The following is a 25,746-nucleotide window of genomic DNA, read 5'->3' on the forward strand; positions in this document are numbered from 1 at the left end:
ACAAAATAAATAGTATTAATTATCTTAGAATTATTTTTGGCTACATAACAACCTAACAGGACCAAGTAATTGCTAGAGATAAACCATAAGAAAATGAAATAAAAATCAATTTAATAATTAATACAATTATTTATTGTTTGAAATTAATAATATTCCTTTCTTTAGATCTAGATCCAAAGTGGCTTAGATTCTGAGTAGTATAGATCATGTTTACCCTGATAATGACAAAGGCCTGAACAAAAATTTTACTTCACTGTGTTCTTAGATCCACTGAGGCAAAAAGATGATAAAGGTACTAAACCAAATTATATTTCTGTTTCCTAGGTTGCCCTTTTTAAATAAAACCTAGTGCCACCCAGCCCTCCTCCCCAGTGCATACTCCCTCAATATAATTTCTTTTCCTGCTAAAATATTTAACCATTAACAATTTGATTAGCCAGGTACAGTGGCCCAGGAGGCTGAGGCAGGAGGATTTTAAGTTCAAAGCCAGCCTCAACAACCTAGCAAGGCCCTAAGCAACTCTGTAGGACCTTGTCTCTAAATAAAATATTTAAAAAAGGGCTGAAGATGTGGCTCAGTGGTTAAATGCCCCTACAATCCCTGATGCCAAAAAACCAAAAAACCAACTTGATGTCCATTCTGCTCTAGAATCTAATCCATATTAAAGGCCAAATTCTTCTCTCCATATGTACTATAGGGTTCTCTGGAACTCAAAGTTCTATTAGTCTAACATACACAATATATACACGTACATTGGTACATTTAATGTATAAAGGTACATGGGTACATTTTAGGCTGAAGTTAATAAGAATAGGGTTTTTGGAAAAGTTATGAAATTAACTGTTTTTCAAAATTTCAGGATTCCTTCATTTTTGTAATTACAAAGGTAACATGATGGGTTTAAGTATAACCCTACTAAATCTCAACTTTTGATTTAGACCAGGGGTCCACAAACATTTGCCCATGGACAAATTTAAGCTACTGCTCACCCCCCCACCACCCATAAATAAAGTTTTATCACAACAAAGGCAGATCGACTCACATATTGTCTATGCCTGCTTTTGTGCTGCCAAAAGGCTGAGTTTTAAGAATAGCATATTAAAATATTTACTATTTGGCCTTGCTTTAAGAAAAAAAAAAGTAACCCCTGGCTTAAGACTCATTATTCCAATGTGTGAAGAAATTCTTTAATCCTGCTCTAATATCAAATATATTAATCAATATATTATCCCAAATTTGTCAGTTTATGTAAATATAACAGTCCCATATACATAAAGTTAAATTTACTTACCAAAGTAAGAAAATATAACTAAAAACATCATCCAAACCTAAAGTTTAAAAACCTATCTCTATTTGAAGGTAATGGACCTCCAAATATGAAGAATATTGAAGACTTCCTTAAAATATGTAAACTATTTATTGTTTAAATATATTAAAAAAATATTTTGCTTTTGCCATAGGTTTTAAACACTGGCAAGCAAGAATGTCACTGGTCTCAGAGCTACCTAAAGTTATTTGCTTTAAATCAGCTAATAAAGTAAATGGAAGGCAATATATTTCAAAGACAACCAAAATTGATCAACTAAATTATAAGCATTTTTAAAACTCTGAAAAAAAAAAAACTCTAGAAACCTGACTTTTTTCTTTCCCATCCACATTTCTTTAATAAATAATCACAATGAATATCAGGCACAGTAGGTTAATCTGGACTTTAGAAGTTCATGAAAACAATCCTAGTGATTTATCTTCTACACGAAATCACATAAAGGAATCTTAAGTTAGGCTTTTTCTCATGATAGTGCCAATAAATTTTTAAACATTCAGATATGAAATCTATTTTAATTAAGAGCTTGTAAAACATTTTAAATTTTTACCAATTATATATGATTTTAGTTAGTCAATTAGCTCTTTTTTGTGCCTTATTTGTTTTATCTATAAAATGTAGACAGGTTAGTTCATCTACAGATGAAAGCATGTTTTTTGTAACTTTTTATTTATTTTTTTAATGTGGTGCTAAGGATCAAACCCAGTGCCTCACTCATGCTAGGCAAGTGCTCTACCACTGAGCCACAACCCCAACCCCTTGAAAGCATATTTTAATTTAAAATATGAAGAATGAACCCTCATTTTATTTTGGGAAATAACACAAAATAAACGCAGTAAAGTTTAAGTAAATCATCTTGGTGAGTAATGCAGTTCAAATTGAGAAACACTGGGCAAGGTGGTACCAAAAAAAAAAAAAAAAATCTAAAATTAAAAAAGTTCTAAAATTCTGTAACTAGGTTATTGTCCTGTGCACCAATTCCATATTGATAGTACCATACCTTTCTCAATATAATTCTTGGGGGCCCAGGCAGGATCCCCATCTGCATATGGATCATTATACTGAACTACTGCAGCTTCTTCATCTTCATAGTCCACTGGAGGAGGTGGGGGCGGGGGTGGAGAGTCATCAAACATGGGAATGTCATCTGGTGGAGGTGGTGGAGGTGGAGTTGGACTATCAGCAACTAAAAAGATTCAGATAATTAATTTGAAGAAAGTAGTCTAAATGAAATTTATAAATTAACAATTAAAGAAAGCTTATTCATTCATATATAGCATGCACTATAGTAACATGCAATGATTAGAAATAAAAGCTTGGTATGTTAAGTTTATGCTACTCTTAAGAATAATTTTGCAATATTAAAATGAGCTATAAGGGTATCAAAAAGTACTGCAAATTAATGAATGCAAGAGGTTGTTAGATCACAATGTCACTTTTTATAAAGATTATAGGATAAAGAAGTTTCCTTATTCCAAGGTTTAGGTCAACACCAATGTTGCTCTAAAATTAAGCTTATTCCTCTGTCATTTAGATTATAATAAAATGCTGATAACATTATAACAGTGGCTTAATAATAACTTTTTATTGTGCTCATTCGTGCCCCTGATTTGGATTTTCAATAGCATCAGTGCCCTAGAAGTTAAATCTCAAGTGGGCATATTTTTATTTATTTGCATATTTTACTTCCTTCAAGGGGGAGAAACGCAAAAGTTGGTAGTTTCAGGTCTGCTCTGTTTCTAGGTTTTCCACTATTTAAATTTTAATATAAAAAGCTAAATTAAAAATAATTCAACAAGTAGATAATCACATTCTTTTAAAAAAATGTTTATATTCATTATCAATTTCTAATGTAGAAAGGAAGCTAACATTTTCCATTATTGCTAATAAAACATAAGCATGAGATAAAGGAAAGATCAGATCCTAAAGATCCAATTTTCTAAGAATACAACCACAATTAAGACTTAAACATAAAGTGTTGAGGGAAAATGTAATAAAGAAAACAAGGAACTAATATCAAACAAAACAATAAAAATGACTCATACCTCAAATTCTATATGGCCTTGGTGTATGTGTGTGTGTGTGTGTGTGCGCTTTCCACTTCACTGTTAAGATGTTAACAGTGAAGTGGAAGTGGAAAGTGTCAAATTAGAACTGTATTCACTGAACCAATATGATACCAAGTAACAAATGCTTCCAATATTAAGGAATTCAAACCTGAAACACAACTAATGCTTAAATTTCTGACCCACAAATTTCCATAAGAGTTCAAAAGAAAAATTATTTTTATGAAATCTAATACAGGTTTTAAAGTTTACCTTATTTGTAATAAACGTGATGAAAGTATAACCAAAAGGTCCATATTTGAAACATTTGCAGATAATAGTTCTACTTGCATCATCACTTCAACTGTGATTTCTATTTTATCCTCTTAGAGGATGAAAAGGGCTTTAAAAAAATAACTCGTGGGTGGTGATACTTACTCTAATAGCTATCAAAAGGGTCTACAATTCATTTTTCCACCACATGAATAGATCCATTTTCTTTGCCCATTCCTCCTCCATAAAGCTTTCTAATATTGAGAAGAGGAAAATAGGTATGAACCCATCCTGACATCAAATAGCCATAGTTCATATCCTTAATTTGGCTTAATGTGCAAATTACATATGCCTGCCTAACTCTCTTAATTGCCACCTCTCTTGATTCATACGCAACTTACTAACATAATGTTTTTACTCAAAAGTCGAACTGCTCTAAATATATATTGACTTATCTTCAAATTATGGCAGAAGTCTGGTGGATTTAATTCTCTGAATTATGCTAAATTTGCACCATGCTTTATACTAAATATGCAAAAAGGCTTTCTGATGTTAATCATAAAGAGATATAAACATAATGCTGACTTAGAAGCTCATGTCTTAAACCAATACTTATCGCTACATGCATTCATTATCACCCACTTTTGAGTCCCAAAGAAACCAGGTATTTAAGAAAACAGGAAATCTATATTTCGTAAAACATCTCAAGTGCTGATACACAGTTTATTCTTACATTTTTAAACTTGCTTTTATAGAAAAAAGATACCAAATGAAATTTGGGAATCTATAACACAAGAATAACTCACTGAGTCAAGTTCATGTCTGGTAAAAAAGAACTAAAAAAGTAGTACTAATGGCCTCTTAAGCAGATCATGCATGCTTAATATAATGCACATTAATGCTAAATTTCTATTTTTAAAAATTACTATAGAGTCGATGATCTCTGGACCCAAAAAAATGATATTCACTATGGCTATTTATCACCTATTAATTCTTAGCAATATGGCAGCTCAAAAAGATGACCTGGTTTAGTTTGTAAATTCCTGCAGGCTGTTTTTAAACTGCTGTAGCATTAAAGACCAGTAGTTTACTATTCACTTACTTTTAAAAGTTGTCAAACTTTTAAACAGAATAATAAAGACAGTTTACACACACTCAGAAATTTTAACATTTTAGGCTATAAAATTTTATAATAAACCCAGTAGATTATATATTTCTTGAAGGACGGGACTTTGTCTTAAACGATTTGTATTCTTCCCAGAGCCTATGGAACACTGAATAAACAAATATTTCACTGGTGGAGGGGAGGAAATAGGGAAGGAAAATAGACTGAGCAAATGTTGAAATGGAATTTGCCACAATATATTCTCCTGAACGATGGGCTAGTCATTTGTTTAAACCACTTTGAAACACATTTTCATAGTGACAGTCCCAAAAGAAGTAAATTAGAAGTAGATCACTTTCCATCTTATTTTCAACAGCTTTTTGGCATAATGTAATTCAATACTAGTGGTTATTTTTCATTTTCCCATAGAACATTCACTGTGATCATGTAGTTAGGATTATATATCTTCTACAAATTTAAAAATAATCAGGCAGTAATATAAACTAGTGTGTCCTGATTGAAGCCATATATTAAAAACAACAAAAATCATTAAACCTGATCTTCATTCAGCAATGACCTAAAAAATTGGCAGATTTACATATTCAGAAATAATCCTCATGGGCCCACATGTAGTCCAAATGGAAAGCAGGCTCTATAATCATTATCACTCACCTTTAAATGAATAGTAGGAATATAATTTACTTTTTCCTGAAGATTCATTTTTAACAATGAACTATATATATATATGTTTAAAATCATTCTATGTACAAAGATGTTAGCCCAACCTTTCTGTAAAATATTTTTGTAATTAGACCAGGTGTGGTGGCACACCTGTATTCCAGAAGCCTGAGAGGGTGAAGTAGGAAGACCTCAAGTTCAAAGCCAGCCTCAGTAACTTAGTAAAGTGGCCCTAAGCAAATCAGTGAGACCCTACCTCAAAATAATTTAAAAGGGCTGGAGATGTGGCTCAGTTGGTAAGTGCCCTTTGGTTCAATCCCTGGCACCAAAAAAAAAAAAAAAACAAAAACAAAAACAAAAAAAAAAACAAAAAAAGTAATTAAAAAGGAAAATAATTTGTCTCAATTTCATAATAGATATAATCTCACAGTACATCATGATAAATCTGTTGGAATACAAAATGTTTTCTAATTTCAATAACTATTAGAAGTTTCTGTACAATTTGTATTTTTGTGTAATTACTCTTTCCTTAAGAATAGGCAAAGATTAGATCTCGTGTTTTAGATCATATAAAAACTTAAGTAAATTGCAGTTTTGAAACTTATATGGGTCAGTAATCATGCACAAGAGAAGAAACTGAAGACCGTGCTCTTCAGTTTCGATCATATCTGCACCTATTTTCAAGATAAGATTAGCTTCTCAATAAGAGGAAAATGATGACTCATCAGCCATGCATGCTATAAGAGACAGCCTCTATTCTTTGATAGCTCAGTTTTTTCCAAACTTACTGTTTTCCTGCACCCTGGCCACGAAGCCTGTGAGAGGTATCTGTGGAGTCAATTGAGGCATAGGGGGAGGAGGTGGAGCAATAGAAACTGGTAGCAACAACACAGTATGGGGGAAGTAAAACAGATAAAGGAAAGAAAAGGAAACAAACAAAAAGCAGAAGTCAGTTACAAGGACCACAAACATAAGTATGCAAAGAACAGTTTGCAAATGAAACAAAACAAAACAAAGGCAAAACAAAAACCTGCAGAACCTTCTTCAAGTTCATGTCCCAAAAATAAACCTAAAGAAGCCATGTTGTGCTTAGCCAATTGGTTAAATGTACAAAAGAACAAACATACCTAATTCAGTTCTAATGTTATAGAGTTTGGGGAAATTTTTAATTTACCATTACATTCACTTTAATGCAATGAAGTTTTCAAAGTCTAAGGAGAGACTTCTAAAATAGATAATGATTACCTACAAAAGTTTCCAGAATATTGCTTTTCCTATAACTCTATAAAACAGGTCTATTTAACATTAAGATAATGTTGTAAATTAGAAGTCAAATAAATAAAATGAATGTATTCTGTAATAGCTGTTGACTGCATAGATAAATATATTAATTTAGATTTTCTTTAAAGATAGTTTTTTACTATACATCTAAATATACACAGAGGTCTCCAGGAAAAACTCTTGTTTGGAAAACAAGGTTATTTTTTTTTAAGTTGGCAATTTTATTTTTTAAAGATATCATTACTAAATTTACTAAGGAATTAGTCTTCCATATACCATATTGATTCAGAGTTTCAGGAAACAAGGTATCTCAAAAGGGTAACCTTTTTATCAATGTTCTGAAGAAGGAAACCTCATCTCCAGTAAGTTAAAATGTACAACTATTTATATTAAATAAATTTTTCACAAATCATTGGCTAGCTTGAAACATACTCAAACTTCTTTCAGAGAAAGGACATAATTTATGGGAAATTGATACCAACTGCTCATGTGGACAGCAAATGTATGAAAAACTCTAATAACATAAGTTAGGAAAAAACATTCAAATTTTTACTATTTTGTCTCATTTTAATAAGAAAGTAACTTCCAAAGATGATTCAGAAAAATTCAATAAGAGTAGATGGCAAAATTCAATTTATTGGTGGTTACCAATAAATGACAATAAATTGACAAGAAGAACAATTTATTGGTTTCTCAAGATAATTTCATTAAAAGGTTGTTTCAATTAATCTAATAATATAAATTTTGTTGGTAAGTATAAAAATTTGAAAGAGGTTCAGGGTTCAAAGAAGCAACAACTTAACAAAGCAATATATTTACAGTAATATTCATTGTATAGCCCAAAATAACATTCAATTCACTAAGAAAGTGGTCCTCTTTCATTCTGATACTCTGTATATAAAAGGCTGTTAAATAAATAAAAGGTTAGAGGTTTTAAATTAAAAAAATAAATAAAAAAGCTTCCACAAGCCTGAATGATTTTTAGAAACAACCCTTAGTGTCCAGCCATGCTGGTTAGTATGTAAAGGAAAAAGAAAAGCTATGCTGTGAAGATACTTGTCATTAGCACCACATTTAGACAAAAAGAAAAATATGCACATCAAAACACTAAAAACATTTACATACTACTAAAACACCAACAGTAACTCATATTGAAGGATAATCAGACAAAACATGATATATTTAAAATTTCAGGTCAAATTTGCTTGCTAATATTCAAAAGAAGACAATTACTAATGAAAGTGTCTTATTCGAAAATAATTTTCAAATATTACTAAAATAAAACTATATAAACATGTTATAAGGTAAAATACCTATTTGCAGAGTAACTTAAATGTCTAGGAGGGAAAAAGGAAAATGATAAAGATGGGATCTAAAAAGGCAGAACATGAAAATTAAAGTTCATGAAACAAGTGAATTATGAATTTGTGGAATATTCAGACACTATCTTTTAATAACAAAAGAAAATGAGGGAAAATGTGAGGTAAAATTCTGATTGGTAGTTCAATATTTGGGGCAGCTTGAATGAAAATTTTAGTCTGGAAAAAGACTATATAAGTTTGAAATTATCTTAGAATTTCAACATTTCTGCCAAAGTTCTTTTCAATTTCTAGGAGTTTATGTTATATAATAATTAATCTTCATCTCTAAAATTTAAACAAAAAATTAGTAAGAAAATTTTTCCTAGCTCCACTTTAAAATACATATTTAGGACATGCATTATAAATAAAAAGTACTTAAACCATGCTTCTATGTAAATATGGAGCATTCAACATTTTTTAAGTAAAATAATATAGTATGCTGGTCTAGAAGGTAGCTACAAAATCTACAGTCAATGCTTCGTAACCACAACTTTGAGCCAATAACAAACACTGGGCAACCAGCTCATCTGAGACTTTGCTTTGCATTTTTACTATTTTTCCTTTTTGAATTAAGCATCTAAATATGGAAAGTGAAATGAATGACTACCCTAAGCTATTCAAACTTTCTAACATCATATCCTAAAACCATTTCCTAATCTTATCAGCTTTAAATATTGTCTGTGATTAGTGTTAAGATGTGCAATTCAAAGGCAAACAAAAAGCAATCAAAAGAAAACCCTTCCTTCCCACAGTTAGAATTATTCAAAGATGGAGTAGTTAAGAAGAAATCACAAATGTTTTATAACTTCAGTATAAGTTAATGGCCTTAAAAGTGATAGCCAGCAATTTAATTTTATTCTTTTAAAGGAAAATTTCTCACAATGTGTCTTTAATTTTACTATTCTGAACTACTGCAAGCATGCCAATAAAAATTACTTCATTTATTTCAATGATATTTTTGTTCTCCAGTTCTATTTACACTGTAGTGATAAAAACAGAATATTGAAGCACTCAATTTTAGTACACACTCGATACTTAAGTCTGAATTTTGGAGGAGAAAGTGATAAGTAATTACTCTTAAAATGGTATGATTCAAGGACTAAAGCAAAAGTAAACATGAAATAGCATGGTTTCTCAATTGCTGTCTATCACTGGCAAAGCATAAGTTGCAAATAATTTCCTTCAAAAGGAGCTCCACTGTTGCTGAATGCCTGCAAAGCACAAGCTTACTTGAATTTTGAGAATAAAGTGGACCTCCATTAACATGAGGCTGAGCAGAAAATTGAGCAGTCACAGAGGGAGTCCGTCTGTATCCACCAGAAGATGTCGAAGAAGTGGTAGAGTTGTGTCGAGAAATCTGCCTGGTCATTGTGCCATACTGGGAACCAGGAGCTGAGCCCGGGGCTGCTGAAAAGCATTAGTCAAAGGCAACCAACAAAGAAACTTGAGCATTATAATCACCTCAGATGTCAGAACAAAGAGGGGGGAATTCTCAATTAAGAAATACTTATTTCTTTGTAAAGCCCAAAGCACAAAATAAAGGGAAAAGTAAAGATAAAAATCAAATAACTACTCTGAAGTTAAGAACAAGTAAAAACAGCTCCTATGTAGAAAGCTACAAAAGTAAAAAATGCAACATTCTAAACCTCTCAAATAAGGTGCATTTTAGAATACAGTTGGCTCTCTGTATGTATGAGTTCCATATCTCTGGATCCAATCAACCTCAGATGGAAGATATTCAGAAAAAAAATGCATCCATAATGACCATGTACAAACATTTTTTGTTGCCATTATTCCCTAGACAATACAGTGTAAGTATTCATAGCACTAACACTGCATTAGATCTAATAAGTAATCTAGAGATGATTTAAAGTATACTAAGAATGTGTGAAAGTTATATGCAAATACAATGCGATCTCATATAAGGAACCTGGGCATTGAGGATTCTGGTATCTTTGGGAGATTCTGAATCCACGGAAATAAAGGCCAACTTGATATAACTTTTATATACAAACTGTCTCCATAAAATTAATAGCAAAAGATACTATGAGGTAGAAAGCATCATCTTTAGATGTGAATGTATTCATATCTGATTTACAAACTTCTTCCTTTTCATTGCCAAATTTTTCAAAATTTTGATTAATAATATATAAGAATCTATCTGGTCAGGTCTAAGTTAAATGATAAAATTTAAACTGCTAAGCATAACTTCTACATTTACTACTATTTTCATTTGAATTATTATTGTTCTAGCAGATAATATTACCAATACATACTCTCATTTTTGAGAGAAGTACAATTTTTAGTTTTAAAACACATATAAAATCAGATTTGTATGCCAAGCACAGTACTATACACCTGTAATCCCAGCAGCTCCAGAGGCTGAGACAGAAGGATTACAAGTTCAAGGTCAGCCTCAGCAAGTTATTGAAACCCTAAGTAACTTAGTGAGACCCTGTCTCTAAATAAAAAATTAAAGAATTAAATTTTTTATGTGGCTCAGCGGTAGAGTACTTGCCTAGCAAATAGGAGGCCCTGGGATTGATCCTCAGCACCACATAAAAAATAAAATAAAGGTATGTGGGGGCTGGGGATGTGGCTCAAGCGGTAGCGCGCCCGTCTAGCATGCGTGCGGCCCGGGTTCGATCCTCAGCACCACATACAAACAAAGATGTTGTGTCCACCGAAAACTAAAAAATAAATATTAAAAAAATTCTCTCTCTCTCTCTCTAAAAAACAAAAAAAAAGTAGGCCTCCTTTAAAAAAAAAAAAAGGTATGTGTCCAATTACAACTAAAAAATAATTATTTTCTAAAAAATTAAAGAAAGGGCTAAGGATGTGGATCTGTGGCAAAGCACCCTTGGGGTTCAATCCCCAGTATCAGGGGAGGAAAAAACAAATCAGATTTTTTATGGAAGATTAACATACTTATCACAGCCTTTCCATATTTAGGAGACTTTTCCCTCTGCGCTATGCCCAAAGCAAACCTGCAATTTTAACTACACTTTTCAAAGTCAACTTCAGGAAAAATATTATCCTCCTTGCCCTACCCAAATGCTCAATGAACCATGACAGAGTAATTAAAAAGTATCTTAGATTATCTTGATTCGGTACTCTAATTTAATCTCTTTTAGAGATCCTACAAAGTAGTAGAAATACACAGGAGAGGTTGTTTATTTCATAAGAGCTGATATTTTTGCAACTCTCAAGCCATAGGTGGTCATTAATTATCTGAATCATCTACGTATGCATTTTCTAAATAGAAACACATTTTTAAAATAATCTATTTAGGAAGCCTTTGTGAATGAGTAATATTGAACAGACAGGTGGTTCCATTACTAAAGTAAACTTTTAGTAATTTCTACATAAATCTCTGTAAAATGATTTCTATGTTCGACTTGTATAAAAAAAAAATAAAATATCTAATCTATTTTTCTTGGTGAGCCAAAACTGAAAAACAATTATTGAGCAGTTTCAACTGTCTATTTTAGAATTTATTTAATATTTTACTGTGAAATAAATCATTATGTCAAAGGGTATGACTGATATATATATATATACACATGTTTATGTTACATATTAATTGTATATAAAGAGTACATACGTGTATAGATTAATTTTTTTTAAAAAATAAGACAAACACCTGGCTAAAGAAATAGAATATTAACAAAATCACTAAAGCTTTCTGTGTACCCCTCTCCTGGATTCCCAACCACACAAGGCATGTGTTAAACATTCCCTTTCTTTTCTATGTAATTTCATATATGTATATATAATCTTAAGCAATAAACATAAAAGATTTTTTACAAATTTATACTTTTTTGCAATGGAATGAATCTATACATATAACTGAAGTACTCTTTACTCTGAATACTATTTTTCATCCATGTAGGTAAGCATACCAATGTGTCTGTCATTCATTTCTGTTACTCTATTCATATGTGAATACACTATTTATTGATTCTGTTATTAAACATTTGGTTGCCATAATAAAATAAAGGTATATATCCATACAACTTGTGCCATTACTATTACCACTACTACAAAAATTCCTAAATATGATTCCCGAATTTCCCTAGGACAACTGTTCTCAAACTTCAACAATAATCAGAATTTCACTTTAAGAGCTTGCTATACAGATTGCTGGATCCCACCTTCAGAGTTTTTGACTAAACATGAAATGGAATGAGATCTAAGAACTTACATTTCTAACTAGTTTCTGGATATAGATAACTGGTGTCTAACTCTGCTCAAAGACAGTGGTTTTCGATTTCTGGTCTTAGGGTTGCCCTAAAAAACTAGAGAACCTCAAAAACCTTTTGTTGATATGGGTTATAAGTATAGATAATTACTATATTAGAAATTTTTCTGATAAATTTTTGAAACACATGAACAGCCTAAGCAATTTAGCAAGACCCTACTTCAAAATCAAATGTAAAAAGGGCTGGGGAGGGGGCTCAGTGGTAAAGCACCCCTGGGTTCAATCTTTAGTACTCAAAAAAAAAAATAGGACAGAAAATGAATCTAAAATATTGTTAAATTTGTTATTCCATAATGACGAATTTAATAAATAATTCTATCTAATATGACTAACTTATTTTATTTTATTCTACCATGTAGCAGTGACTTTATTATACTTTATGTAGCCCCTGGAAAGTCCACTGTATACTTCCAATAGAATGTTAATGAAAAAGACAAACAACGAATATGGTAATAACCTCAAAAACTCTTAAGAAAGGATCATGGCAACTCTCAGGGGTCACTTAACCATATTTTGGGAAATAATGCTCCAGTGTAAATATCTAGAAATGAAATTGATAAATCTAGGGTAGCAACATGTCCAACTTGACCAGGTTTAACAAAAAATTATTTTATAAAGTAAGTATATATCAACTAAAATACCCACCAGCAATGTACATTTCAACTATGACACATCCTTACCAACATTAATACCAGTGGACTTGTACATTTTTTACCTATCCAGTGGTTATAATATAGTGTCTCAATGTGGTTTTATTTTCCCTGATTAATAATTAGGTTGAAGGTATTCTATTTTTACACAGAATTCCTGTCAACAATTTCTTTTATCAAGCTCTTTTCTTATTGCCTACTTTCTTCCTTTTTCCTTTTATATATGTGCAAATGTTTTGAAAAGATGTTGCCACACAGCTATATTTTACCTAAACTGAAACTTACGTCTCATTATTTGAAATACTTCATTATCCATTTCTACCTAGATTACTACTAAAGTGTATTTCTATGCTGAACAGTTTTTATACTGAGTATATGTGTGCAACTACTTATATGTTCAATCTAATCCCTCCCCAACTTGGAACAATTAAATGCATTTTATTGAGAAGACCATTTCATGGCATTCTTAGCTATCATATAAACAAGGTTATATCAGAGTTTTTCAAACTGTAGTCCACAGAAAATCATCAGAGCATCCCACATCCAAACATTTTCCTTTCAATTTTCTTCCTCCTGTCACTACCTTCACCCCAATCCTTTGGTATATATACCAAACCAATCTTCACTCTTGGGGAGAGGGAATTCTATTGTGGACTTTTAGAAATTTCTTTTTAACGATCATTGTTATAATTCTACAAAAATCTATAAGTGACAAATAAAAACCAAATTAAATTGGTTATAAAACACACGCAGAAATGTCTAATATTAGAAAAAGATTACTATATATTTGTTTACTATGTAAGTTCAGAGGCTTTTTCCTGAAGAAATTAGTGTAAATTAGATTTCATACTTTAGCCTTTGTATTAACAACTATAATCTATTAACTATAATAGCTACCAGTCTATTAGCTAAAAAGGAGTTTATTATGAATTTTACAAAGTAAGTTCAATGGCTCCAGTGGTTATGCAATCTCACCTATCACAGTGCTCACTGGGAGAACTGGTGGCAGAGGTGGTGCTGGTGGAACTCCAGAAGGAGGAGGGACAGAAATATTTTCTAATAAAATAGTTTATAATTCAGGTCAGAGTGCAAGAAAAGAGAACTAAACATTCTATAGCAGAAAAACACAATATATTGGAAAGAAAAAAGAGACACTTATACATAAGTTTGCTCAAATAAGTCTTTTACTATGTAAAAAGGCTACTGAATTTATAACTGTATTAACTGTAAAACATGCCTGTTAAAAGTACCTGTTGCTCCTTCAAAAGTAAATTTGAGAAGCTAAGATTTTTTCCCCAAAATATTTCTCATTATCATATTTACTTTTAAAATGTACACTTTAACATTATCAAAAGTCTCCATTTCATTTTCTAAAATTCAGGAGGCTCATTTAATGTTTCCCAAGGATATCTTAAATTTGTGTATTTTCTAAAAAGGAAAAGAACTTTTCCTATTTTAACCTCACTTTATATTCACTGCATTTCACAGAAATATATAGTGAAAGTTATAATAGAACAAGCATCAGAGTTAAAATACACAAGGCAACATAAAATCTCTTGGAAACAAGTGACCTTTATATACTGATCCTTTGGCTGAAATATCATACAATATTGATTTGCTCTTGAAATAATATCATTCTTGACTACTGACAAAGACAAGATAAAGCAAAAATGGTCAAAAAGTTACTTAATGAAGCTATTTAATACATAAGAAATAGCTGGTGAAATCCTAATGACTTTGTGAAAATGAATCTAAAAGCCAGGTGTGATGGCTCATGCCTGTAATCCCAGAAACTCAGGAGGCTGAGGTAGGAGAACCACAAGTCAGAGGCGAGCATCAGCAATTTAGCAAGACCCTACTTCAAAATCAAAAGTAAAAAGGGCTGGGGAGGGGGCTCAATGGTAAAGCACCCCTGGGTTCAATCCCTAGTACTCAAAAAGAAAAAAAAAAAAAATAGGACAAGAAAATGAATCTAAAATATTGTTAAATTTGTTATTCCATAATCATGAATGTAAGAAATAATTCTCTCTAATATTACTAATTTATTTTAACCTTTCATAATAAAATTCAGAAATATTACCACATATTAAAGTAATAAATGACATACCTGGTCCAATAGTGGGTGGTGAAGGTGTAGGCACAGCAATGGGAATGCCAATACTACTGCTTCCACTATTTTCTCGACTTCCACTTCCTCCACTACTTCCACTGCAAACAAGAAAAAAAAGCCTGAAAGCAGCAATTCTACAGATTAAAAATAAGAACCCCCCACTCCCCCGCCAAAACCCAACAACAACAACAAAGGTTAACCAACAGTGGCTGTGCATGCCTGCAGTACAAGCTACTCAGAAGGCCAAAGCAGGAGTATCACCTCGAGAACAGGAATTCAAATCCAGCATGGGCAACATAGTAAGAGACATTAAAAAAAAAAAAAGTAATTATCAACCCACTAAAAGCTTCTTTTATGATTGTGTGTGTAAACTTTAAAACTGTTTATTATAAAACTTCACTCTTACACTTGAAGTGAGTGGCTCTTGTGTTTCACTCTAGTTCTCAACATCTGAAACCAATGCAGTAACACACTACCTGGAACCTTCTCTGTTGAGAAAGGTATGGTCAATAAAAATCTCACAGTACAGGGAGTTGACAAGTGTATTTAAAACATGCAGTTAGCAATGCGGAAAAGAACCACACTATCATGGAATTCATAGTGAAGCATAAAGAAACATTTTTCAAACAGTGTAATATAGGGTTAGGAATGTGGCTTAGTGGTAGGGCATTTTCCTAACATGCATGAGGCCTTGGATTCAGATCCCTAGCACTGGGGAAGGAAAAAATAATAATAATAATTATGGACACTAACAAAGAGAATTATAAGATACTAGCAAACAAAATAAGAGTAATTAATCATGGTCTGAAATTTATATTAAAAACTCTATTCATCTCCTAAAGAATTAGTTGCTTCTATAGCAGGAGAAGTCTAAAAGAATATCTAAGATTTTTGTGTTCACTTTTTTTTTTTTTTTTTTTTTTGGTACCAGGGATTGACCACTGAGCCACATCTCCAGCCTTTTTTCTTTTTTATTTTGAAACAGGGTCTGGCCAAGTTGCTGAGGCTGGCTTTGAACTCGCAATCTTCCTGCCTTGGCCTCTCAAGCCACTGGGATTATAGGTGTATACCACTGCGCTGTGTTTACTTTTTTTTTTTTTTTTTTTTTTAAGAGAGAGTGAGAGAGGAGAGAGAGAGTATTTTTTTTTAATATTTATTTATTTTTTTAGTTCTCGGCGGACACAACATCTTTGTTGGTATGTGGTGCTGAGGATCGAACCCGGGCCGCACGCATGCCAGGCAAGCGCGCTACCGCTTGAGCCACATCCCCAGCCCCTGTGTTTACTTTTTAAACAACTATCTTCTTCCCTACTAGTCTAGACTCAAAAAGATGGTATTAGAGAAATAATTGGTAACTTGACCTTAATTTTTTAAAAAATCTGATAAAATATAAATTTTATTAGAAAGTAAGCATAATATCAACAGAAAAAAAATAGTAAAGTTCAGCATAAATATTCTGGAATAACTGTTGTTGGTAAACTCTAATCAATCCCCTAGTATTCTACTTACTAGGGATATACTGTCCTTTTAGCTGTGAGACATACATGTGTGAAAACATGTTTATGTACACATGTAGCCTTTGGCTCTGGATTTTATTTGCTTAATTTTGAGACACAGTCCCACTAGATTGCCTAGAATAGCCCTGAATTCCTGGTGTTAAGCAACCCTCCTACCTCACCTTCCCAAGTACTTGGCGCAAGCCACAATACCCAGTTCATGTTGTATTTAAAAACCAACATTTGCACAATAAGCCCACAAGCCCAAAAGAGCAAAGATTTGCAGTGCTTGGATAAGATTTTTATTTTCTTCTCCAATATGATAAATTTATCTTTACATTATTACATTTTAATGGGGGGGAGCCACTGAGCCAGGAGAAGTGGTCCACACCTACAATACCAGTGATTAAGGAGCTGAGGTCACAAATTCAAGGCAAGCCTCAGAAACTTTGCCCCTCACCAATTTAAACCCTGTCTCAAAACTAAAAAATAAAATAAAGAAGATTGGAGATGCAATCAGTGGTAAAGTGCTCCTTAGTTCTACCCCATTACCAAAAGAAAAAAAAAATACCATTGATATAATAAAACAGCTTAAATGTGAGGGCCTTCCTAAACTCCCCCAAGACAAATGATGAATACTAAGCTTTGTACCATCACTGCATCACAGGCATAAATATATTTTTGCATTTATTATGATCTACAATTGCTGTCTTAAATACCTTTTTTATAAATATGGGTTGGTAAGTTATGGATTAGGCTAAAACTGGCCCACTTCCATTTATTTATTTATCTACTTATCTATTTATTTATTTTGTACCAGGGATTGAACTTGGGGCTACCCGACCACTAAGCCACATCCCCAGCCCTATTTTGTATTTTATTTAGAGATAGGGTCTCACTAAGATGCTTATTAGCACCTTGCTATTGCCAAGGCTGGCTTTGAACCTGCGATTCTCCTATCTCAGTCTGCTGAGCTGCTGCGATTACAGGCCTGGGCAACCATGCCCAACCCACTTCCTGATTTTTGCCTGGTAGATAAAAACATTTTTTACATTTTAAAAAAATCAATTCAAATTTCAGTGACATAGGGGCTGGAGATGTGGCTCAGCGGTAGCGCGCTCGCCTGGCATGCGTGCGGCCCGGGTTCGATCCTCAGCACCACATACAAACAAAGATGTTGTGTCCGTCGATAACTAAAAAAATAAAATATTAAAATTCTCTCTCTCTCTCTCTCTCTCTCTCTCTCTCTCTCTCTCTCCTTCCCTCCCTCCCTCCCTCCCTCCCTCCCTCTTTAAAAAAAAAAATTCAGTGACATAAATAAAGCCTTACTGGAACACAGTGATGCTCATTTATATACTCGTTTATGGCTACTTTTGCACTACAATGAAAAAACTGAGTAACTGCAATAGAGATCATGTGGCCCTCAAATACTAAAATACTAGCAATCTGGCTATTAATAGAAAAAGTATGTTGACCCCTGTTCTAACAGAATGAGCGCCTGAAAAACAAGAACAAAAACACCCTATTCCTTATTGGTATATGCTTAGTATCTAATAAAGTAATTCTTAGTATTCCCTTGTTGAATACAATTAAACTATTACTATTTCCACTACAAGGGAAAACCATACTTTGATCAAGTAAATAACAAACACAAAAAAAGAATAATTTTGGTCCTCACTGAATTTGACCTGGCATGGTATATGCAGTATCATCACAATAATGCATTTACCATAAGAACAACAGCAACAATTAGCAATTACCTAGCATTTATCAATTTCATGTGCCCTACTTTGTTGAATCCTCACAAATAATTTTGGTAGTAAGTTAGCTCTAATTCACCAACCTAAAAGTCAAGGCAAAGAGAGGTTCCTTGCCCATGTTACTGAGAGGTAAAATTGAAGAAATAGTTCAATTTGAATTAATCCATCAAGTTGGATACTTAATACATACCTTACAGAACATATATTACACTCCCTAAGTTTTTAAAACACCCAATGGGGTATTTGATTTCTACATTTTTTAATACTACATATAATAACATACTCATAAAAACATCAACTCTCTTAGAAATTCTTTTTCAGAAATAAGTGAAATCATCTTTCTTCAACTTCTTTAAAATTTAAATCATGCTATATAACTTCTGTGGTATTTAAGCTTTTGTTGCCATGTGGGTTTTTTGGGGGAGGTGAAATATGAGGGTATGCTGAACCCAAGGCTTCAAGAAATGCTAAGTATGCACTCTACCACTGAACTACGCCCCCGTGCTTTTTAAAAAACTTTTATCTGTTCTTTTTAGTTATATATGACAGAAGAATGTATTTTGACATACATATATGGAGCATAACTTACTCTAATTAGGATCTAATTACTGTGGTTGTACACAATGTGGAGTGTCACTGGCCGAATATTCATATGTGAACATAGGAAAGTTATGTCCAATTCACTCACTTTCCTATTTCTATCCCCCTCCCTTCTTTTCATTCCCTTTTGTCTAAACCAATGAACTTCTATTCTTCCATCCTCTGCCCCACCCAGTTACTATGCATTAGCATCCACATATCAGAGAGAACATTCAGTCTTTGGTTTTTTGGACTGACTTATTTCAACTTAGCATCATAGTTTCCAGTTCCATCCATTTATCAGCAAATGCCATAATCATTCTTCTTTATGGCTGAGTAATATTCCATTGTTAATATATACCATGTTTTCTTTATCCATTCATCTGGGGGTTTTTTATTTTTTAGTTTTAGGTGGACACAATATCTTTATTTTATTTTTATGTGGTGCTGAGAATCAAACCCAGGGCCTCATGCATGCTAGGCGAGTGGCACTACCACTTGAGCCACATTCCCAGCCCCCATTCATCTATTGAAGGGCACTTAGTTTGGTTCCACAGCTTGGCTATTGTGAATTGAACTGCTATACACTGATGTGCCTGTGTCACTATAATATGCTGATTTTAAGTCCTTTGGGAGTGGCATAACTGGGTCAGTCAAATGCTGGTTCCATTCCAACTTTTCTGAAGAATCTCCATACTGCCTTCCAGAGTGGTTGCACCAATTTGTAGTCCCACCTGCAATGTCTGAATGTACCTTCTCCCCCTACATCCTTACCAACATTTATTGTTACTTGTATTCTTGATAATTGCCATTCTGACTGAAGTAAGATGGAATCTTGGTGTAGTTTTAATTTGCATTTATCCAACTGCTAGAGATGTTGAACATTTTTTCATATATTTGTTGACCATTTCTATTTCTTCTTCTGTGAAGTACTTCTTCGGTTCCTTTACCATTTATTGAGTGGGTTTTGTTTGTTTGTTAAGTTTTATGAGTTCTTTGTATATCCTACATATTAATGCTCTATCTAAGCTGCCAGAGGCAAAGATTTTCTCCCATTCTGTACCTTCCTTGTGTTTTGTTTTGTTATTTTTTAACTTTTTTAGGGAGGCACAATACCGTTATTTTATTCATTTGTTTTTATATGGTGCTGAGGATCAAACCCAGTGCCTCACTCAAGCTAGGCAAACACTCCACCACTGAGCCATAACCTCGGCCCCTTCCCTCATGCTTTTTTGAAAGACCACTTAAAAAAAACATTCTTTAGCTTTAATTCAAATATACAACTCTATCTTTGTCAAAAGGGAGAAATATTAACAATTTGTTAATAGTAAAAACATACATTGAAAAAAGAAAAACACCCTAGGTGAGTAACTCAGTGGTAGAGTACTTGCCTAGCATATGCAAAGCGTCAGGATCAATCTCCAGTACCACAAAAAAATTAAAAATCTAAAATTCAGGAATTATAACACCAATTTGTAGAAGCACATATATTATCATCACTCTTGACTTTCACATTCAATATTAACATTAGAGTAGTACTTCACCTTAGCACCTTTTACATTATCAATAACACTCAAATGTTCAAATGCTGAACCTGAAGGTTTACCTGTGTGTCCTTGGTCTCTGATTTAAAGAAGCTGTCCTGCCTGGACTATGCTGACTTCCAAGTCTTGCAGGACTGGTCATATAATCATTAGGAACTGTTGGGGGTTTAACAGGTTCCAGGGTTTTATAAGGAGTATTTCGTCTAAAGAAGAAGAAAACAAAGAAATAAATGAATAAGAGAGATAAAACAATATCCCTTCTAACAAATCTGTGACTGTCCCTTTGTGAATAAGTATAACAGATTTTTTTTAAAAAAATTAATAAAGCTTATAAAAAAATAATTCTTAGCTGGGGCATATGAATTTTTGTTACTATTACAAAAAAACTAAAATTTGCTACTTTAACATAGGAAAACTAAAGGAAGGGTAATTTAAAGTTTTTTATTTTTAAAAATAATGGTTACAATTTTTATGCTCAATAATATAAAACTTTGAAATGTACTTTATTCCCACTTCAGTCACCCACAAGTCCTGTCCTTTACATAGGAAGCTAAAATATTTCCTTTGTAATGTTTCCAAACCTCAACATGAGAAGTATATGTGGAGAAGTACATTTTGACTCTAACTGCAGTCACTGATATCTAAATAAATGATCTTTACTTTTGCAATAACTTCATTTTTTTAAGAGACAAAGAGTTTAAAGACTGAAAATAGAAATTAAGCTCCAAGTAAAGAATGAAAATAGAAATTAAGCTCCAATTCTTGGTCAACCTCTCTACCAAAACCAAAAAATCTAATTTAATATCTCCTGTGTTAAGGTCAATAATTTTTCAGAAATGTCTTAGAAAGCCAGGTGTGGTGGCACACACCTATACTCTCAGCAACTGAGGAGGCAGGTGCATCGTAAGTTTGAGGCCAGCCTTAGCAACTTAGTGAGGCACTAAGCAACTTAGCAAGACTATTTTAAAAAGGTGCTCAGCCATTCTGCTGTCATTTATTTTTTAAAAAACCAATTTAAAATTTTAAAGAAAAAAAAAAAAGAAAAGTGTGCAGGGCAGTGGGTAGCTTAGTCATTTAAAAAATAAAACTGTCTGGTAAGTATTCTGTATATTTAGTGTCATGAGCACTGGGAAGAAAGAAACCATCCTTACCTTTTCTATTTCTCCAATGGGACTTCTCATAAAGCTACTCTAGTATAAAGGGGCTCAAGATTACCAGCCAATGCACATGCAGAAGTACTCCAAGTAAAAAGTACCTAAGTCTCAGGTGCCATGTAATAAGAGAAACAGAGGAGCTACAGACTACTAAGTAAAACTACACAAAGTAGACCACTTATTAGTTCTGTTAAATAAATACTATAAATATAAGCAAAGACAACCATTTATATGCAAAATTCACTCCATCTGAAATAAACTAAAGTTAGATTTATATTTAATTTAAAAAAATGAAAGACAAAAAATAAATTTATACATCCACAAAAGAACTAACTTTTCTAGTACAGACTTCTACAAGGAATATTATTAAGCAGGGAGATTCATTTTGGATTCTATTAAGGGAAATAAGAATCAAAAGCAATTTATAAAAGATAGTGTCACATAAAGTGTGTCCCAAGACAAAGATCCATACATTTAAGAAACATCTTTTAACACAGAAATTCTTTTGTAAAATGCAGCTGAATTCTTACCCCAACGTTCCCCGGCCTGACATGGGAGGACTTGGTGGTTTCTGAGTAGGAGGATTTGTTCTAGACAGTGTGCCAGTTCTTGCAGGCTGGTTATTTCCATGCTAAAATGTGGAAAGAAAAGCATTTATTTTTATATCAAATTGTTCTCTTGATGTTTTAACACTATGTATTATTTTTTTAATATCAGAATGTGAAGTAAGGATTCCCAGACAGATTTAATAAAGACTTTGGTACATTTTAATAACTCAGGAACCACCTGCACTCAGTCTTTCCTATTATTTTATGCCATTTACATCAATTTATGTTAAAATACAGGTATGATTATTGAATTTTATATATTATTTTATTGTTAAACATGTTTGTGGAAATCAAACTTATCTGCATTCAAATACTTAATTGCTTTGAATTTCTGAAATGTATGCATAAACATGAACTCACTGTCAATTTGTTAAGATACCCATCTGAAAAATTATCTAATAATTCAGTAACAAAGTCACATATGATGTCTGGGAAACCTCCTAATTGTAAGTCAATGAAAGCAAGGCAGTTATCAAAAAAAAAATGAGCAAAGCAATAAATGTTAGCAAAATTAATGTTCCTATGTAAATGCAAATGTCAACATATCTTTGATATATTAACACAGCCAAGCTAAGTGTTGCTGATTTGAACCGAGTTTGAGTATATTTAATCTACATAAATCCTATAGGGAAAAGCAGACAGACATAAGAAGAGTTTTCAAATTTTAGTGGCTCTGCGGTCTCTATCAATATAGAGGAAATACTGTGGATCAAGTGATAAGTAGTGTCTCTTACCTTGGCTTTTAGCCACTTTACGTTGGCATAAAAAGGGGGGAAAAAGTAGAAATTAATTCTAGATGTATTATTTGATAGGACAGGTTTACATTTATAGTTATTCAATTTTTGTTATTAAGCTTAAATCCAGCCACATTTCAAATATTTTGTTAAAAAAAAAAGTTATCTATAATTACTAGGAAAATACTTATGCATTTCATATAGTTTTCAAAAGAAAGAAATCTGTAAGGAAACCACAACTTAATTATGTCAAGCTCATATGAGCCCAATAATTTCTTAGATCAAAATTTTATCCTATGGAACTAATTCAACTGATTAGTTCATAAGATGAAGTTTAATCACAATAATTCATTAGATGTAAACCTATTTTAATACATCATTCTACAAGTCTTAAGACCACTGGATAGTGAGTGTTCATGTGTAAGCATTACTTCAATGGTAGTATATTATAAAAAGTACTAGACTGTTATGTGTAACTATGGTGCACTAATCAAAGCAATTCAAAACCACAGGTTGCTTCCAAATTCAGTAAGGGACCCAATTCAGTAAAGCAAACGGGGTCTGGAAAACCCTCTCATTTCTAGCTTATAAAGTCAAATCCTGAGTAAGCCAACACTAACAGAAAGTTGTTTTGTTGCTCTTAGTCCTGAGTTTTCTTCTGAACCAGTTTAACCAGAATTCAAAATGCAAAAAAGTATGCTTTGATTCTAAGGACTACTTCTTTGAAAGATTACTAGCTTACATGTATCAAACAATGTGTATAGCTCTAAAACATTACTGCTTACACTATGCCATTAAGGAAAAAAAACTTCAGTTTCTAGAATCTTATTTTTTATAGACTTTTTTGGGTTTCAAGTTTTTGTCCTTAACATGTACCACTTTTCAGGTGACTCTAAGGAAATCATCCAATAGAAGAATTTACTTAGATATGTTCTCATTTATAGAAACTGTGCCAGAAATTTGGTATTCTTTAATGTTTGCATAAAATAATAGGGCTCACAGTGACTGAAAAACAATGTCTGGAACACTACCTAACCACTTCATTTCACACCTGAATTTAGGAAAATAAATGTGACTACTATTAGGATCTTGATAAGATACACAGATATATATATCTCTTATAATGCATATGCATTACAATACAGTAATCATTATCTTTAACCAAAAATATTCTAAATATGATCACACATCTCTTCTCATTTATTTCAAGTAAACAGGAAACCAAAAACATTAACATCCAAGGGTAAGCTTGTCACAAAGGAAAGAAAAAAAAGAGAACTGGATTGGGAATGAAAAATCTAACTGAACTCTGCTTCTATGCAATGGTGTAATCTTTAACATTTTATGGAGCTCAGCCTCCTTTATTAAGTGTCTTATAAGTAGATAGAAAATCTGAGGCTGTAGGAAATAATCTAATTCAGAATATTTTGATTGTGAATAACCTGAAATAATGTAAGTTAAATATCTACTTAAATATACCCAAAACATATCCAAATTAAGACCTTTCTTATTTTCCTAAGATTTCTACTTCATTTTCTTAACAGTTAAATTTTTTATATACCTTTATTTTATTTATTTATTTTTATGTGGTGCTGAGGATCAAACCCAGGGCCTCGCACATGCTGGGTGAGTGCTCTACCACTGAGCACAACCGCAGCCCAACAGTTACATTTATGAATAAGTAATTTTACCATTTCCCTGGAATCACAGGTTAAAAACTCTCTGGTTTCTCTCTTTTTCTATCCCTAAATAGATCAGAGATTTACATATGATAGCTATTAAAGGTATGTAAGGCCAATTCTTTCTTTGAAATGACTAATTAGCTCAACTCATTTTTAAAAATAACATCCCTATGGAAATATTATAAAGCTTTGGCAACTACACTGTTAAATGAACTGGGAGGCCATTATGCTTAAAAAAAAAAAAAAACTGGTGTTCTAGGTTCTGACAAAGCAAACCAAAACCAACTCAAAATAATCAGAAAATTGACAACTAATCTCTAGAGATTTTACCAATCCGAAATTGCCAAATAACCTCTAACTAACAAAATATTTTCGTTGTCTTACTTCCGTGAATTTCTTCTCACATGCCCTGTGGTCTGGAGTTACCAAATTTTAATGTTTATCTTTTAATACCACCAATAAAATCCAACAACTACTATATCACATTGTCTTTTTGAAGCATAAAAATAAGTACAGGGTGTGACTCTATTTCATGCACAACCAGAGAAATTAAAAATTCTGCTCCATTTATGTACAATGAATTGAAGAATTTTCTATCATCATGTATAAGTGATTAGAACCAATAAATAAATAAATAAGCAAGCAAGCACAGGAACACTAATATATATGGAAAGTCCTTGGTAAACTTATGAACTAGGCCATAAATTTGTTATTTTGTTTATCAATAATAACATAAACTTCTCTGCTAAGTGTCCCAGCCTTTGCCTATCTATTACTCTGAACTTTGTGCTCACTTATACTTTGTCATCTTTCATTCCCTTTATGCACATATTCTGGTAGTTTCACTATACTGGGATTCTTTTATCCATATCTTACATTGTTTCCAAAACAAAATCAAGCCAGATTTAAATTCCTATTAAGTTTGTGTATACCATCTATTTTGCCACATAAAATGCATTAACTAAATAAACACTATTTAAATGAAGCCCAAGTGTATGAAATACAAATTCCAAACACTTAAATTTATAACAAAAAAATAGTAAAATATGATACAACATTAATTTTGAAGTGTGGAAGTTTCAAGCATAAAACCTGGTATAG

At 32.5% G+C, this 25,746-nt stretch overlaps 1 protein-coding gene across 8 annotated transcripts in view; it reads right to left on the reverse strand.

Moving 5' to 3' along the window:
• Nucleotides 1-25,746, reverse strand: part of ABI1 (abl interactor 1) — a 99,874-nt gene that overhangs the window by 3,268 nt on the left and 70,860 nt on the right. The window contains exons 4-10 of one of the 8 annotated variants that reach the window (XM_081298583.1): nt 22,964-22,978; nt 22,152-22,252; nt 20,530-20,670; nt 15,086-15,186; nt 9,298-9,471; nt 6,214-6,300; nt 2,325-2,510 (exon numbers count right to left, since the gene is read on the reverse strand). In XM_081298583.1, coding sequence (XP_081154709.1) covers nt 2,325-2,510; nt 6,214-6,300; nt 9,298-9,471; nt 15,086-15,186; nt 20,530-20,670; nt 22,152-22,252; nt 22,964-22,978 — 805 coding nt within the window. Of the gene's footprint in view, nt 1-2,324; nt 2,511-6,213; nt 6,301-9,297; nt 9,475-15,085; nt 15,187-20,529; nt 20,671-22,151; nt 22,253-22,963; nt 22,979-25,746 lie in introns of all 8 variants that reach the window. The other 7 variants (XM_081298582.1, XM_081298585.1, XM_081298587.1 and 4 more) reach the window with 7 other exon arrangements.

The sequence above is a fragment of the Spermophilus citellus genome (genome assembly GCF_964194105.1).
Source record: "Spermophilus citellus genome assembly, chromosome: 6".
Classification (NCBI taxonomy): domain Eukaryota; kingdom Metazoa; phylum Chordata; class Mammalia; order Rodentia; family Sciuridae; genus Spermophilus; species Spermophilus citellus.